Here is a 16,984-nt window from a genome sequence, read left to right as displayed (position 1 = left end):
CCATTCAAATGTATAAAGAGTACATGAAGAGCTAATGTGAAAGCACAGATATGGATATTGCTGTACATCACAGAAAACTGTTGCCATTCATTTGAGAGTTTGGAGAAGGTGTGCCCTGCTTATAACTGTCAATGATAAGGCAAAAACACACCACAGGTATGTCAATATCCTGGGACAACAACAACATCCCTGTTTAATGGAGACTACTTACTTTAAAAAGGAAACCTCACTTACATCCAACCACAGCAATATCATTTGAAAAAGTAATAGAAACAGAGTAGCTGGTAAGCATCCCCTGAAGAGTTTCCATCACTGACAATATAAACGCCTCTCTTTTCTTGATAACGATCACAGAATTTTCTTATTCAGGTTTCCTGTTGCAACAAGACCTATCTATTTCCAGCATTCTGAAGGAACTCAGCATTCATTCTTAAAGAATGGTATGAAAGGGACTGCAGCAAAAACAGTCAATATGAGTTTCTCTGTTTCAGATCCTATGATTTTGTGTATTAGATCTTGAGAGAAGTAGCCTGGTACAGTCTCAGACTAGAACTGTCCGCCCTTATCTTTAAAAAGAAGAGCCACAGAAAATATTTATGAATATCCCACTTGATCTTACAAAGATTCCTATTTTGCACTGTACCCATAAGCTCCACTTACTTTTAAACCATTCAAAGGCCTGTTGTAGCTCTGTACTACAATTCCTGATATATACAATTGTATCTCCATCAGTAAACGTCTGCCATCTATAGCAAGTTCCAAATACCCAATAAGTACTTAGATCAAATTCAGAGTCAGAAATAATGACATCATAAAAGTAACAAGAGGAAATACTCAACATCCTATCTCGCTGAAGATGCACAATCCAAGTTGTATTAGATTCAACACAATAAAAATTCAAGGAATGCACAATCTCAAAAAAAAATCTATGCATTAGGTTTACTTTTAAAGTAACACAGAAATACTCAGTATCAAGGAAACTCTTATTTTAGCTAGAAAATTTTATCAGCACTTCTGCAATGGGAGTTAACCCCTTTGATCTCAGCTAGAACCAAACTTTGGGGCTGAGATGGCTATGCTTAAGAGAGGACACAGGAAAAGGATTGAGGTGACAAAAAAAACCTGTTCTCCACCAACCCTGGGGTCACTTGATGACTTGAAAACCTTTTAGCACATTCCTGGAGCCCAGACACAAAGTATTTGATAAGATTTTCAGCAGCAGAGCTCATGAATAACATGGTCCACGTATAGACTGCTGATTTATCAACTCATGAATCCCTTTATGAAACTCTCAGCCCTGACATTAACTGACAAAGGCTTGGCTCCTTCCAAAGCTACTTCACTCTTCAGACCAGTTATCAGACACAAGCACAGTACAGTAAGAATTTCATATTTTAACAACACCACATGCTACCTCAGTGCCCAAAATGTTCTGAAAATTTACATGTACACTGCATTTTCCAACCTGATCCAGATTATGAAAACTCTAGGCATAAATGGGGAGATGAAGAGTAAAGTAGATATTTAAATGCCACAAGGCAGAAAAGGAAGAACAGCACACTATTTTTACTGGGTTTGGACTCTTTTAATTTATTTTTTTTTCCAGTGCTTGGGCACAAATTTCTTCAAATTACCTACAAAATGTTGCTGGACTATATGTACAATACCAACTTGTAAGGAAGTCCTTCTTTGCAATATTAATGTCCCAGTGAGTTTAAGAACAGTTAAACAGCTGCTGTAGTGACATTCTTCTTGCACAAGATGTGATTATAAGATGTGAAACATGGTCATTCTTAAGTAATTTACAAGTTATGCTTTTCTATACTTTTATTCTATTTTTTTTCAATAAAAATTACTTTCAATTTGGTATAGGTTCACAAACATATTTTTGTTTAAATATTTTTGATAACAAAAAATTTTTTTGATAACAAAACTGTCTGACTCACAGAGAAATGAGAAATATATGGGTAGACGATAAAACTCCAGAAAAAATTCAGGAACTTAGGAGAAAAATATTTATTTCACATGGTTTTAAAAGTAAAAGTAACCATAAATTCTCTTTTCACTCACATGCTCTCAATATAAACAAGCAGGCAGTGCACTAACTGAAGATCACCATTTACTTAATGTATGTGAAATGCCTAAGTTCATTGACAATAAGAACTAAGATATCTCTAAACACAACACTGAAAGTCATGGTGTGATTAAGGAGCTATGCCTATGGCATTTTGGTTTATGGATGCAACTTAAGAAAGGGTGAAGTTTCCTGGCACCAGATTGTCATTTCCAAAGTTGAAGGTTCCTTCATTTTCAAAGTGGTTTCATGGATGCAAATCAGATTCCCAAGACTGTGGTCCACCTCAGTGACAAAGTGACTGTCAATGGGGCCAGCACGACCAACAAGAAGACCCACAAAGGTGCTTCATTCCACTACCTGGCTATTAGGGCACTTACTTAAACAGATGACAATTAATGTTTAATTAATGTTTAATTTAATTTTTGCTTGTAAGGAATGGTGGATACAGACACTGCAAACTATCCTAGGAAGCAAAGAGCTGAATGGAAGTGCTTTTTCTCCCTGATGCCTGTCCTTACCAAACTGCAGACACATGAACCTTCCTGCTTCCTACCTCTTCAGTTTCATGTCTCTTGCATTCCTGCATGCAAAGTATCAGGACACCTGTTTTGGAGGTGGCAAATGTGGACCAGTGCCAGAAAGAATCAGATTACTTTCATCTAAATAGTCGGGAAGTCATTGGATCTGGTACCTCATATAGCTCTATCCATGTGTAGGGCTTTAAGCTATAATTACAGATTTGTCCATGACAAGAATATCAGGTATTTTGGAACCCTGTCGAAAATGTTGGCTGTTCTGTGCTACCTTGCTGTGAACCTACAGTAATTATTATGAAACTACTGTAATGTTTACTTTGCAATTCCTGCAGGTTTTCCTCTCATCTTGTCCTTTATCAAACATCATCCATCCATGGAAAAGAGAGTATTATATCCCAGGGCAGTGGGGAAGGTGGGGGTGTTGTGGAGGTGGCTGTAGGCTCTTTTTACACCATGCCTCTGACTCCCCTACAAAAGGCTGTATCCAAATCTAGATCAATTCACCAACCACCAATCATACACTTCTCCAAAGAATGCAATTATTCCAAATTCTAATATGTGCAACTGGTATGAATTTGGTTTGGGTTGGCAGGAACATGTAAGTAGGTGTAGATTGCTTTTAAGAGGTAGAAAAAGGAGACAAAACTTTTAAAAAATTGATTAAAAAAATAGAGAAGGAGTTACAAAAGCTGTATTTTTGTTCCATTTAAACACAAGCTGTTATGTAAGTGTCTGCTGCAGTAGGTCTGGTTTTAAAGAAAGTTAGAAGCACACACTGGCTCTCTTGCAGCACATAAAGTTATTTAGCATGCCTCAAGGAATTGAAAGTATTACAGACTGATTTTTTTCTAGTTAGCGTCTCAAATCTGCCTGTAACAAGAGTATTAAAAGCTAGCATGCAGAAATTTTTAAAGAACAAAACCATAAAATGATGTATGAAGAAATTAAACCACCTGGTATTGTAATGGCTTTTTAAAATAACAACAATCCTTGGGAGGCCCTCCAAAAACAAAAAAAACCCAACAAAACACCCCAAAAAAACACCACCACTCAAAAAAATACTCCAAAAACTTTATAGTGTCAAATATTAGCAGGTTTGAATGTTTTTATCAAATTTTCACACACATAAGAAAAAAATATAGAGCAGCATTATCAGAGAAATATCAAAGCAACCAGAGCCCAAGGAGTCTACAAATGGATACAGGAAAAAAGGCAAAACTGGAGATTCAAACTTACTACAGTATGGATCTTCTCAACAGTTACTTTTTACAGACAAATCCCCATACACCAAACAATTAAAGACAGCACTCTTACTAAAGCAAAGCACTTTTTCATGCTGATGTTAAACCAATATTCTCACCTGGACTCTCATGCCTCACATCTCAGCCATGAGATGTGCTGCAAGGTGGGCAACAAAACCCACCTGCCATCTACAGGCACACACAATTTTCAGACCACCCACAGTTTTGCTTCTTCAACCTCCATGACAGTACCAAACAGATTAATCACAACATTGCTTTATCTATCAACAGAAAACTCAGAAATTAAGTCTCCCAAGTTAAAAAATGTCAAGGACTCCAGAGCTATCTCTAATTTAAAAATCCCTAGGCAGCTTTTGCCTCTAATATTAATGGGTTCTCCTTGAACGCTATCTGGTTCTGGCAATTACGTTTTACTATAATTATTTAGATAAAACGAAAGTAAACAGGCTGAATCATCCTGGCAATAGGCTAACAGTGGGATATCTGGAAAATGTGGCTTTACTAAGAACATCTGCTAATGCCACAACACTTACTGAGGTGTGTAAAGTCACAGTGATGGGTTTTTTCTTCTGAGAAAGTTTAAATAATTGTAGATTGAAATTGCATGTTGGGTGGGAAATAGCCCATGAAACCATCTTTCATTCTGTGTACCACAGCATGTACTTCAGAGATTGGTCAGAGGAGTGTTTTGAAATTTACACATGGGTTTATTTATAGGCTGCTGTCCTCTCTGAAAACCCAAAGAGACTATTTTTATTCAATATGGAAAGTCAGACCAACAAAAAATGACAGACAGGCTTTACTAATATCAGGGGTTTTGCTTCACAGGAAGGTGCAGAGTACTAAATGCTGTTACTGTCTTAACAGCCTATACAAACTGGGGTTTTCCTGAACAGTGACAGGTCTTGTACGTGATACACTTTGCAACTGACTCAACTTCTGCATTCTTCTCTGGGACAGTTATTTGCATTTCTCCAAAGATTCTGATTAGAAAGGGGGCTTTTCTCCCATCATGTGCTTCACTTTTTGCTGAATATAGAGGCCAAAAACTTGATATAGTAGATCCGTCATTACTACATTGTATCATGACCTCAGTTTGTGATGGTTTGTTGTGTTTTTGTGGTTTTTTTTTTAATCTTCACATCTGGCTAAAACCTTTACTCAGTATAATTTTTGCAAATGTGACTACATGACTATTTCCATTGCTAGGCTTTGGTATAGACATCTTTACTAAGCAATTCTTTTTAGGGTTTCCATTTTCTGCCAGTTGAACTTTGGACCCTTACCAATATACTTTGGACAGATGCAAATCTAAGACAGCTTTTGGTTTGCTTTTTGTTGAAATTACAAACCTCCTCCAGCGATCAAGTCCCCGAATTCTAAAGTCTAATGAACTTCACTGACTAATTCTTTTGAATTTTCAAATTTCTCCCTCTTAATTTAATAAAACCTTTAATTATTGATTGGTTTAGTTTTCTAGTCAACAGAAATTAAATCAATATATGATTACAACACCTAATGCTATTTCTTTTTTTTATTGACAGCTTTTTTTATAGTACCACTATTATTAAGAGCACTAAATCTAAATAGATAAATGTTCCCAGTTAGCACTAGTAGCCCTTTGTCTGTAATATACATCTAAGAAGTCTAATGCACCTCACAATATGCTAGAACTTCTCCTGCGCCTAAGAAATCTCACAGCTGTCTGCATGTAGTCTGAGCTATGATCCCAGAAGACTCCTACCAGAATCTCAGGAGAGAGGCCCTCCCCAAAGTGATTTTTAAAAAGTATCCTATTTTATTTATGCAAGTTTGCCCTTAGTATTAAATGCTCAAATGTTAATTTAAAAACACAATTTTTAAAGTCGATTTCAAGCATTTAATTGCTTGAGTCAAAGTTAGGCTCCCTGTTGTATATTTCCCATGGTTTCCTAATTTATATTTTTAAGCAGAAAAGAATACTGCCTATCTTACAGCCCTTCAGTATAGAGCAAATGCTGTGCAAAAATAAATCTATTCCATTTTCTGAAATCACTTATTCTGCAGACATCAGTATGTGCTTGCAAAACAGAAAGAGCATGCACAGTTTAAGACAGAAATAGTTTATATAAAGCTTCATCAAATTTGTTCTCTTCCAGGAGATTTTTCTTCCTGAACATGGTGTCCTCATCAGAAACTGCCTTACTCTAAGTTGTCTTCTTATTTTTTTCTGGACAATCTTAACAGTTCTAAGTAGCTGAGAAAAAAATCTCTTTTCTGTCCCAGAATAAGAGAAAAGACTAAGCAACTTAAATGTGTTTGTCTTTTAACTACTCTCCACTTCATTAGGAATAATTAGCAATCTTCTGCATGCTTTCCTTGGACCAGATCCTTCATTTGAAAGAATGAAATCTCATGTTAGGCCCCTTCTTGCTTTAATAAATGTTAAGTCCCTAGAAGATTTTCTTTCAAAAGGAGAAAAAAAAAAAACAAACCAGGAATACAATTCCTCAAGAACAAAATTTTAAAAAGCTCTGACTAAAGAATAAAAGAAGCCAAATCAGAGCTCCATGACCTACCACCTACGGGTGTTCAATTCCATGGCAGCATGAGACTTCCTAAAGATTACTCAGCCTTATATTACTTTATGCATATTATTAGCATCCAGCTCTCCTGCAGGGAGCTGTGCTCTGAAAAAAAGTTTATTCGAAGGTGAGTGCTCACAGAAGCAACCTGAGCTGTCAGGTAAGACTTCTGAGGCTTTCAATGGGAAATTTCTGTAGGTTGCATTTTGAAATAACAGCACTGAACCACTCTTGCAGCACACATTGTGAGCCGCCAGTTTTGCAGCGCAGACCAACACAGCCATTGTTCAGAAGTCTTCTACTGGCCTTTATACCTGATATATTTGTGTCTGTATACAACCACCTCAGTGAATATGTATGACTATACAAATATGAGTATCTGTCACTGGGGAACTCCACTTTCTGACTTTATCACTTTGAAATATTTTGCAGGATGTGTTTGATTCTCTCTCAGCTGCTGTGATGAAGCTTATGTTTGATAAGACTTTAAAAGCAGGCTTTTAATGAGAATTAAGGATGAATACATTTTCCTCATATGCCTTCAGAATGTTTTTGCTTTCTACAAGCTAAATAACTCTGGATTTTGAATAATTATGCTTTTTCAAAATATTTTGCCAGTGTAAAAGTATCTGGACAGTTCTGGCACTAAAAAAAAGTATGCACATAATTACTCAAGACATGACAAAACTCCAGGTATAAGGCCTGTATCTATCATGAAAAGTAGAAAATTGCAGTGGTCAATTTAGCAAGTCAGTCCAATTTTACTGATGGTGAGTCTAATCTCCAGACAAAATCTCTGGTGTAACCCAAAAAACAGCCAGGTGTTCAGGGCACATCCTAATACACCTTAGCAGTTGGCACAATTTTCTCAGGCTCCCAGACTGAATGATGAAGCACTGATGCCACAAGAATTATTTATCTCAAAGCTATGTCATACAAACTTGTAATGGGACTATGTTGCTCACCCAAAGGATCTCCTGCAACAGAACACGGTTTCAGAAATTGAGCAGATTCTAATAGTTTCCAGAATTATAAAGTATCTGTAAACTGTGAAAAGTACAAATGTACTCACCAAGGTTACCAACACTTACGCTCCATTTTTACCTGACTAATTAACAAGACAAGAAAAGCACAAAGACAAACATATGGAAAAGGGAATTTTTAAATGTCTCTGATGTGAAACTTCTCTATGCTCTTCACCACTCAACAAGCTTGGTGAAAGGGGTTATTATATACAGCCACTTTCTTCTACTTCCATCATCACTAGAACTGGAAAAGTAAAACAAAGAATCTCTCCTAAAAAGAACTGAAAGTAAGCTGTTATTTCAGAAGTTACCATCTTCTGAGGATCAGATTGAACACACAAGCTCAGAACTGCACCTGTGATCTCAAATGGAATATTATACAAACTGGAATAGTATCAAAGGCTGCAAAATCCATGGCAAAAGAATACATCTGACACACTCAGAGTTAAAGCTTGAGTTCTGGGATTTACCCTGGTGTGTGTATCAAATTTCTGTGTTTATTCCCCAGAACTGAAAATTTGTTTAGAAAAGTGGTCATAAACTTTGGAATCGCACTTTCTGCATCTGGATATACAACTGAGATGTTCACAGTTTGAACACAGAATAGCTCAAAATATTCTGTAAGAAAAATGTTCTCGTGGACAACTTGATTAATCTAACTATTCAAGAAGGTACAATAAAAAAATCAAAATGAAAGAGCAAAAATATCAAGCTATAGATAATCAATAAATATTCAGTCTACTCTTCTTTACTATTTAATAACACTAACAATTATGATTAAATTCCCTTGCACATTAGATAATGGTATTGATATTTAATAACAATATCTCTTTTCTATAAAATAAGCTGAAGCATTCCAATATAAATACAATCTATTACTATGTAAATATTATTGAGGAAATCCTTGATATTTTCAGGCATAAAGTTTTTAGCACTTTTATATCCAAAATCAGCTTTACTGCTGAAAAAGGTTGAAGGAATATGCACACCCAAACCTCATTATGCAAATGAAATGGGTATTTCTACCAGTTCTAGTTTATTGGATAGCATTTCATTCATGCTATTTTTAACAGACATCAGGGGAAGCAAATACTGCAGAAAACATATTGAAGAACATTTGGTTCAATGAGCAGAATGAATTAGCATTAAAAACTGCAGTTTTACTGTTTGGCCAGTTTCAATGGCTGTTTTGCAAGCTGTGACCACAATTTTTCCTGGCTATACATACAGGCAACTTCTGCACTGCAACATGGATGAAAAGTGGTAACTATAATATAAATATAAATATACATGGATACATGGTGAGGAGTTGGGGAAAGGGACATGCATTTCAGTGTAAATCTGGACTGAAAAGCACATATGTCATCTTCTTGAAAGCTCTAACATCCCTTATTCATGTCAATAAATCTGCCAGCTAGGGGGAGAAGCAAAGATTTTATGATTTAAGTGGCCAAGCTTTCTCTGCTAGAGATGCTTAGGCAGAAAGGTGAGAAGCAATGTCTTTAATGAGTACACCTGTGAGACATTGAAAGCAAATTTGCAGACAACAGATAAAGAAGTGGGATTTGTAATCAAGAACATACCTATAACAAAGGCATAAATTGAAAGAGAAATGCTGCATAGAAGAAAACTGAACTTCTGTGAATGCATTTTTCATGTGAGCAGCTCATTTGACTCAGGCGTTACTACAGATTTTATTTAATGAACGCCACATGATATTATATTAACAGCCACCTGACAATCACGCCAACAGCCTGTTCCGAGTACTTAACTGAAGATCAGCATCCTCCTTTTAAGATTTTAACACAACAGAAACAAGTGAGTCACTCACACGCTGCCACACGGCCAAGTAATTCCAGGCAGCCAGAGCAGAGCTGGGTGCACAGGCCTGGGGAGGGAGGCACAGCTGGACACAGGGGGTCTCAGTGAGGGGTTAGAGTTTTGGGGAAAGTTGCAGAATGTCCCACTACTGGATAAAAGAGAGACCCTCTTGTTAATGTACTTATTGTGGGGAAGGGAATGAGGACAAGTACTGATGTGCCAAATGGGAGGGAGCTGAGGGTACTGTGCAACTGCCTACAGCACTAAGAGAGGGTGGAGATGAAAATGGAGGTCCTGGAGTGGGAAGATAAAGGGGGTATTGGATGCAAAGCCATTGGAAAAAACATCTTTCCTTCTTTCCTTTCTGAACCATTAGTCCAAGCGGTACATTCAGTCAGAGCCTGGCCTCTCCTGCCCTAGCTTGTTTCTTCCTCATACACAGAATATCTGTTTCCAAGGCCCAGCAGTTGTTGACATTTGAAAATATCACACTGCAGTGGAACACTTTATATTTATGCCTCTGTTGAAAGCAAAGTTGTATCTCGAAGTCCCCAGAACCCACCATTACTTTCCAATTGCCAAAGCATGAGTTTTTGATGAGGGCAGAGTAAGTCAGCCAGCATGCTCTCCACTCCTAAGTCCAGCCAAAAGCTGCTTAACACATCAGTCTCTGTCCTATAAATCAGGGTAGATGAGGACCATAACTGATTTCCCCTTCCTGTCTCTTTTAAGAAGGGCAGATTAATGAAGGTTACAGAAACATGACAGCTATTACCAGGGATAAACACGATACCCCTGACCTTAACCGCAGTTACTGGATCAGATGCGTGTGCATGCCTCTGTGCGCACACACACACGTGTGTGCAGACACCACAGGACTCAGATTTTCCTGGCAAGCTGTCTGCTGCTGGCAAGATGAAGCAGTAACACTGCTGGCACAGAGATGCTGAGCCGAGCGCTAACACAAGCCAGCAAAGTCAAAGTGAAATTAGGTTTCAAAGTTCCAATCTTAATTTTCCCCTAGAACAGAATCATTCTCCTCATTGTTTCCATAACAGTAATATGTGCTTTTGACAAGCAATCTGCAGTTGTTTTCACATCCAGACATTCTATATTGGTTACACTCTGCTTGGAGGCAGACACTGGCTTTGGCCAGCTGAGATTGCAGCTTTCATACATGATGCGCTTCAGTATGTGATGAAGTCTTCCATATTCCCCTTGGGAAACTCTCAAGGTTCCAAAGCACTCAGAAAACATTAACAGAACACAAAAAATAATATCATTTTTAAAAAATGAAGTCCGATGATACTGCCAGCCTCAAAACTCTCTTATTTTACAGTGCTGAAAATAAATATCTGTATAAGCAAAGGAGATGTTCTGAATTAGGGCAAATCTCATGAGTTATTCGCATTGCAAAATCCTATGTAGGTGCCTAAATAATAGCTGATTGCAAATATTTTTGTGAGAACGGCCCTTAAACCTTAATCTTTGCAAACACAGAGCTAAGGGCTATTGAAAGGCATCCTCTGACCTCTTCTTTGAAAACTGAACAACCATCAGTTAACGCAAACCTGGGATTTCTGGGAGAGTTTCCAAAACTGCAAGCTAACAATGCCTGAAGCAGTCATTGCCATACTCTACACTGAGGAAATTTTCTTCTTACAAGCTGCTGTAATGTGTGCTTCATTAATGTAATTCTTTTGTGCTTACATATCCCATAAAAACTTTCTATGAAAACAGCAGCACCGCTGATGCTTGACAAACAAGGAGTATTTACTTCTTAATTTTATGGTCACTCACATGCACCCTTATGTCCCATCTACAGCCCTCATGATGAAACCGTGTGTGGCTATCGTATCTATTGATCATGTCAGATATGGAGATGATTCCTAGGAATTATGATGGGGATGGTGCCTATTGTTTCTGCATTTCATGCAATAAACAGTGTGTTTAGCATGAAAACCATCTGCACATCCAGGCAGGGAAGAAACTGCAATGCATAGTGAGGACTGCTTGTTTTATTTCTCTTTGATTGATCCCTAATTAAGTGACTTTTCTTAGCTGATTGCCAAGGGGATATGCAATGCCTCTTCCCGAAAGATATAAAGCAGAGAAGGGAGAGGATATAAAGAAAGAACACAAACCCTCATTCAAGGGCAGGTTTGAGCCTGAAGTCAAAGCAAAGCTGACCTAATTGTTCAGCCTAAAGAAAAGAAAATTGATGAGCCCACAGATTTTTTTCAAACCAAGAGGAATCATCTGTTTCCCATGGTCAAAGCAGATAAGAAATGTAGTAATGGATTTCATTTATAGCAAGGCAATCTGGGGAAGATAGCTGAAAAACAGTAAAAAGAGTTTACCACTGGCACAGAATGTCTTGGGAGGATACAGATTCTTCCTCATTACAGGCTTTAAAGGGGCTTGTTAGACAAGTATACCAGAAGTCAAATGTAGAATGTTAATGCCACACTTAGATGGGGAGATTGATTCACTGACTTCTAGACTGGCTTTTCTAAATTTCTGATCCTATGGCTTTTAGAAAGTGCTATCCAAGGCAAGAGCAAGCCATGCGAGCAGGAAAAACAAAGACAACTAGAAATAACGCAAACTGATGAGATTTTAGACTTTTCTTTTCTGATAGGGTGGAATTAATCTCATCCTAAAAGCTTTTTAAGCAACTTTAAAAACATGAAGTGTAGACAGGAGCAGCTACATCAGGCATATAGACGTCTTTAGATAAGCAAACCAGAATTTCTGGAGCACAATTCATAGGAGCTGTTCGAAACATCCACTTTCAGCTGAGCCAACCAAACATCTACCAGCTGCTTTGTCAATAAATCTGAGTTTTACTCACTGGGAAAGATACCTACCAGGAAGGGCTCAGTCCCAGGGAGCTACCTACATGCAGTACCTAGTGTTAGCTACAATGAATCCCAGGACAGGTGACTGGCTTCTCAACCCCCAGCTTTGCCTCTTGCTCACCTCTAGTATCAGGAGTTCTGAACCCAGACCACAAATCAATGGCATTCTTCCTCCTCCCTGAGAAGTAATTCCCAAGAGCCCAGAACCCTGATTATTTATGTATTTCTTCTCTCTATTCTTTCCCACCTTCAAATTTTGCTTTTCTTTATTTCTCCTTCTGCAACACCTTAACTGCTATTCTCAACATCTGGTTGAACAATACTGGAGGGATATAGTACCAAACCAGCAGAGTGTTGCTTCAAGATGCTTTTCAGGGAAGCAGAGACAGGCTTTACAAGCCCTGCACACTTGGACAGCACTTCCTAATAACTGTAATGTTCTTTAATTATGAGGAATGCACAGACACACACTGTGATCACACAAACTTCATTTGCCAATCAAAACAAGTTAAAAGCTCCATTTTTAAAACTTATTTTCTCTCCAACTCTAGCTCATGCTCAGAGAAGGCTGACTAGATGCATATCGGTTGGTACATCAGCTATTATTGGCAAGCAACCTAAAGATCTCTGATACCAAATCTCCTGAAAACGAGAGAGCAAAGTGGACATGCACTTCTCAAAGGAATTAGACATAGTCTGAAATCTGATTTTTTCCCCTTTCTTCACTCGTGCAGTAAAAAACAGTCAATGTTTACTGAATCTTTACCTGATAAAAAAGCGAACACTACAACAAATAGCTAAAGTTGAGTTTTCAGCATAGATTTTAAGGATTTCTCTTTTAAGATCAGTAAAAAAATGGTTTTAAGCACCAAAGCTTCAGAGAAAGATACTGCTTACTCAAAGAGATGGTGATATGTCAGGCAAAGGTTATGTCAGACAGGTTATGTCTGTACTTTGGCACTACGTGAAAAAACAGCTACATACTTCCAAAAGGGACTTAGATAAATCTTCTGTCAGCATTTCTTGCATCTGTGCTGGAAAAACTGCCACAAGGTTCACTGTGAGGAGACACTGGGCTGCCACCAATGTCATCTTTCAGATGAGAGAAACAAGTGAATCCAAACTACACAGTCAGCTATCCAGGCCTCCTCTCCTTAAAGGCAAGGACCTCCATTCTGAGCACAAAGCCATCTGGGAAACTTCTTTGCTGGTCAAATGTCCCCCTCACCCAATTCCCATCCTAAACATGGCTAAACCTACTTTTTCACCATTAATACATTTTGCCTTAGAGATAACTACAGCAATTTTGTTACTGCAAAGAGCAGATGTGGTGTTCTATTTTTATTTTTATTTCCACATTATAAGGAAACGCTCTAGAGGAATGCAGAAGGTGTTCTTGCTTCTGTCTGTGCCTGACACAAAAGGTCATTCCTGTGCATTCCTGTGCCTAGAAGACACCTCTTTTTTCAGAGTCATCCTTCAACTCACAGAGCCAAGTCTGCACAAGTTGCTGCCTTCTGCTCTTACACAAGCTAATGAAGCGTTTGTCTGGATCTGGGTAAACCAAGAAGCCCTCCAGCTTCACAGCTTAGTCAGAAAAATACAATTACACCATCTTGAACAGCGAGAGTGTAATTGCATCAAAAACCATGATGAAGTGGTGAAGCTACACAGATACACACATAATGACTGTGAAGTGCTTGCTGCTCTAACAAAGTCTTCTCTGCCTGACTCTTCAGCCAAGTGTTCTGTCAGACCTTTGATGGTTTGAAAAAGCATGAGATACTTTGATTCCAATGGACTACAAGGATATCATGAGAAAGAGTGTAGGAGCAATAAAACTGATGCTGTGTCTTGTTCTACACAGTAATAAATTCAATGTTGTTAGCAGCTTTGTTTGTTTGTTTAAATGCACAAACTCTATAGTTAGCTTTTTCTTCTTTTTCCTTGCAACTGTGATTCCCAAGTCAGGAATATTCTTTGTAAGAATAAAGGTATTCAGAAACAAAACATGTATTTTCCTTAGAGGATTACATACATTGATTTCATTATTGCACTAATCAGTCTCTGAAAAACAGCGAACTCCCTGAATTTTCTCAGATGACTTTGTCTGCATTTGCTGATTACATTTATCTTCTATATAGAATTGTACCTATCTTTCTTTATCACATTTCCTGTGAATCATTAACTAAATCTCAATGGTAGGTACTGGGAGCCTGAGAAATTGTGATAAAGAAACAGAATAAATTTAAAGCCACAACATGAAGGACTTTACAAAGAAAGGAATTCCACCAAACACGACTTGTCATACAACATGTGGGAATTCAGGATGAAATCAAGTTTTAAGCTGCAATAGGCAGAGAGCTCTATTGTTGCTTTCAATTCTCTTATTTTGAATTAAAATATTTCTTCTATTTCTGAAATCAATCCAGGTGATACTGCCTTGATTTAGTTAGCATGATATGGAAATCTGCCCTTTACTCTCATTCTAAACATTTAAAAAATACATCTTACCGCTTTCATCCAGCAAGAAATCATCCTGGTAACGGAACTTTTCTGGTCCACATGCAATAAAAATGTCATCATCGCCAAAAAAATCCTGAAGGCACATCACCTGCAAGCAAAAAGGAAAGGAAGGCATTGTATGAAATACCTCATCATCAGAATTGCAATAATAAATCCCTCTTTGTCTCCATCTGCATGAAAATTCTTCACTTTTAATGGCATCAACAGGGCTTCATCTCCAGATAAATTTCAAAGCTGTACTCTGACCATCTGTTGTAAGTCAGAAACACTTCTATGGACACTGCAGGGAAAGATAAGTCAAAAAACCATAACTGTCAGATTTATTACATGATGCATTAATGGTATGAGGTAACACCTTCTGCTTGTGCACAAGGTACCATTCAGTAGTTAGCAGGTAATTAATTTGCTTTTCAGTCACACCTCCATCATTTGGCTGCAATGAAACAAGGTTACATCTTTGTATGTAGAATGAAATGCAGTTATTTCTCTAAAATCTCTCTGACAGGGAATCAAACTCACACGGGTGAAGTAAGCCTCCTTCACAAAGTCTTCCTCCGTGCCAGAGTCAATGTGAAGTTCTCTTTAAAGGCACCAAGCTGAACAGTCAAGTCAGATGAGCTGGGAATAATAACTCTAGTACTGAGTAAAAGGATAATCTCTTTCTACTCCCATATCTGAACAGTCAGGATTACACTGGTGTGCTTTTATGTCCCTACAGGAGATTTCAGAGACTTTATTGAAGCCTTTCAGTGTCTAAAGAGGGCTTGGAAAAAAGCTGGGGAAAGACTTTTTAGTAGAGCTTGTTGCAGTAGGATAAGGGGTAATGGTTTTAAGACAAAAGAGGGCAGATATAAGGAAGAAGTTTTTTACAATAAGGATAGTGAAACACTGGCACAGGTTGCCCAGAGAGGTGGTAGATGCTCCATCCTCAGAAACATTTGAAGTCAAGTTTGATGCAACTCTGAGCAATCTGATCTATTTGGAGATGTCCCTGCTCAGGGCAAGGATGTTGGAACTAGGTGAGTTTTAAGTCCCTTCCAACCTAAATCATTCTATTCTATGATTTCCTTACAACAGCTTTTAGTTATTTTACAAGGCACTGCTTAACAATACAATTTTTCCCATCATATTGAATCATATTAAACAAAGAATCTGCGACTTTTACCAAAAATTGACTTTGGACTTAGTGATACAGCTTTGAAAAACCTTATAATCAAATTAGATGTCTATCTATCTATCTATCTATCTATCTATCTATCTATCTATCTATCTTTAAAAAACAAAGACACTTAATAAAGTCTGTTCTCACTTCATATTTACAAGAAGATGCTAAAGGAGTAGGCTTGCTTGAATATTTTTATATCAAGTTTTGTAACTGAATAGTGCACTGATATTCGAACAGGCTAATTTCAGAAATAGAGCTTCAAGTCTACAGTCAGCAAAGCAACACATAAACAGCCTCTAGAAATTAATAAAACAGTTGAGAACAGTCCAGCTCATCTAAACAAGCCTCCTCAGAAAAAGCATTTAAAGTCTACAAAAACACAAGTGAAAGAATTACCTAATGAGATTTTACCAGATTTTGGCATTAAAAGTACCCCCGTCAATCTGAAGTAACTGATGTCTAGGGGTTATAAAATTCATATCATCATTCCCAGAAACATGCCTGAAGGCTTTGACATCCACAACAGCTATGAGCCTCTATAGCAGAAATATCTTCAGGAAGAAAAACAGCAGTACATGTCATGACTTGCTTGTAGACTACCATTTATAATTAAAACAACTTTAAAAGTAGAACATTAGCAAATTTAAAAAACAAACAAACCAGGAAACTGAAAGAACAACAACTAGAGAAAATTAATACCAAAAAAAAGGACAAAGGTTCTTCCTAAATTATCCTTAAGCAATGCATGTACTTTTAAATTCAGATCCACCACAACCTGATTTCTATGACCATTGTCATCTTAACACTACACACTACCTGAACATCAACATCAAAAATGTAAATATTTGATAGAGTTTTTTAACCATATTCCTACTCAGTTTATGTTCTATTAGTGTATCAGCCTCAGCAACCTTTAAATAAACTCATTTACTTCCCATCTTTCTTTTTTGTCCAAAAAACATATCCTGCCTATCTTCCCACCCCATACTCCCACCAAACTTCAAACATCTCTTCCCTTCAGTCAAGTTCCTCTGAAATTGCCACCTCTCCCACTGCATGTACAAAACTACTAATTTGCAGAATAACATTAAAAATCCTGTGATTTCCTTTTTGCTTCCCAAGTTTGACACACTTCTGGGGAATGGTA

At 37.6% G+C, this 16,984-nt stretch overlaps 1 protein-coding gene across 3 annotated transcripts in view; it reads right to left on the bottom strand.

Annotated features, from left to right (window-relative positions):
• Positions 1-16,984, bottom strand: part of DCLK1 (doublecortin like kinase 1) — a 235,011-nt gene that overhangs the window by 97,914 nt on the left and 120,113 nt on the right. For all 3 annotated transcript variants that reach the window (XM_086881572.1, XM_086881571.1, XM_086881570.1), the window contains exon 4: positions 14,661-14,760. In XM_086881572.1, the coding sequence (XP_086737698.1) occupies positions 14,661-14,760 (100 nt within the window). The remainder of the gene's footprint in view (positions 1-14,660; positions 14,761-16,984) is intronic.

This window comes from Cyanistes caeruleus, chromosome 3, assembly GCF_971803275.1.
Source record: "Cyanistes caeruleus chromosome 3, bCyaCae1.hap1.1, whole genome shotgun sequence".
Taxonomy (NCBI): Eukaryota; Metazoa; Chordata; class Aves; order Passeriformes; family Paridae; genus Cyanistes; species Cyanistes caeruleus.
This window is presented reverse-complemented; position numbering and strand designations above follow the sequence as displayed.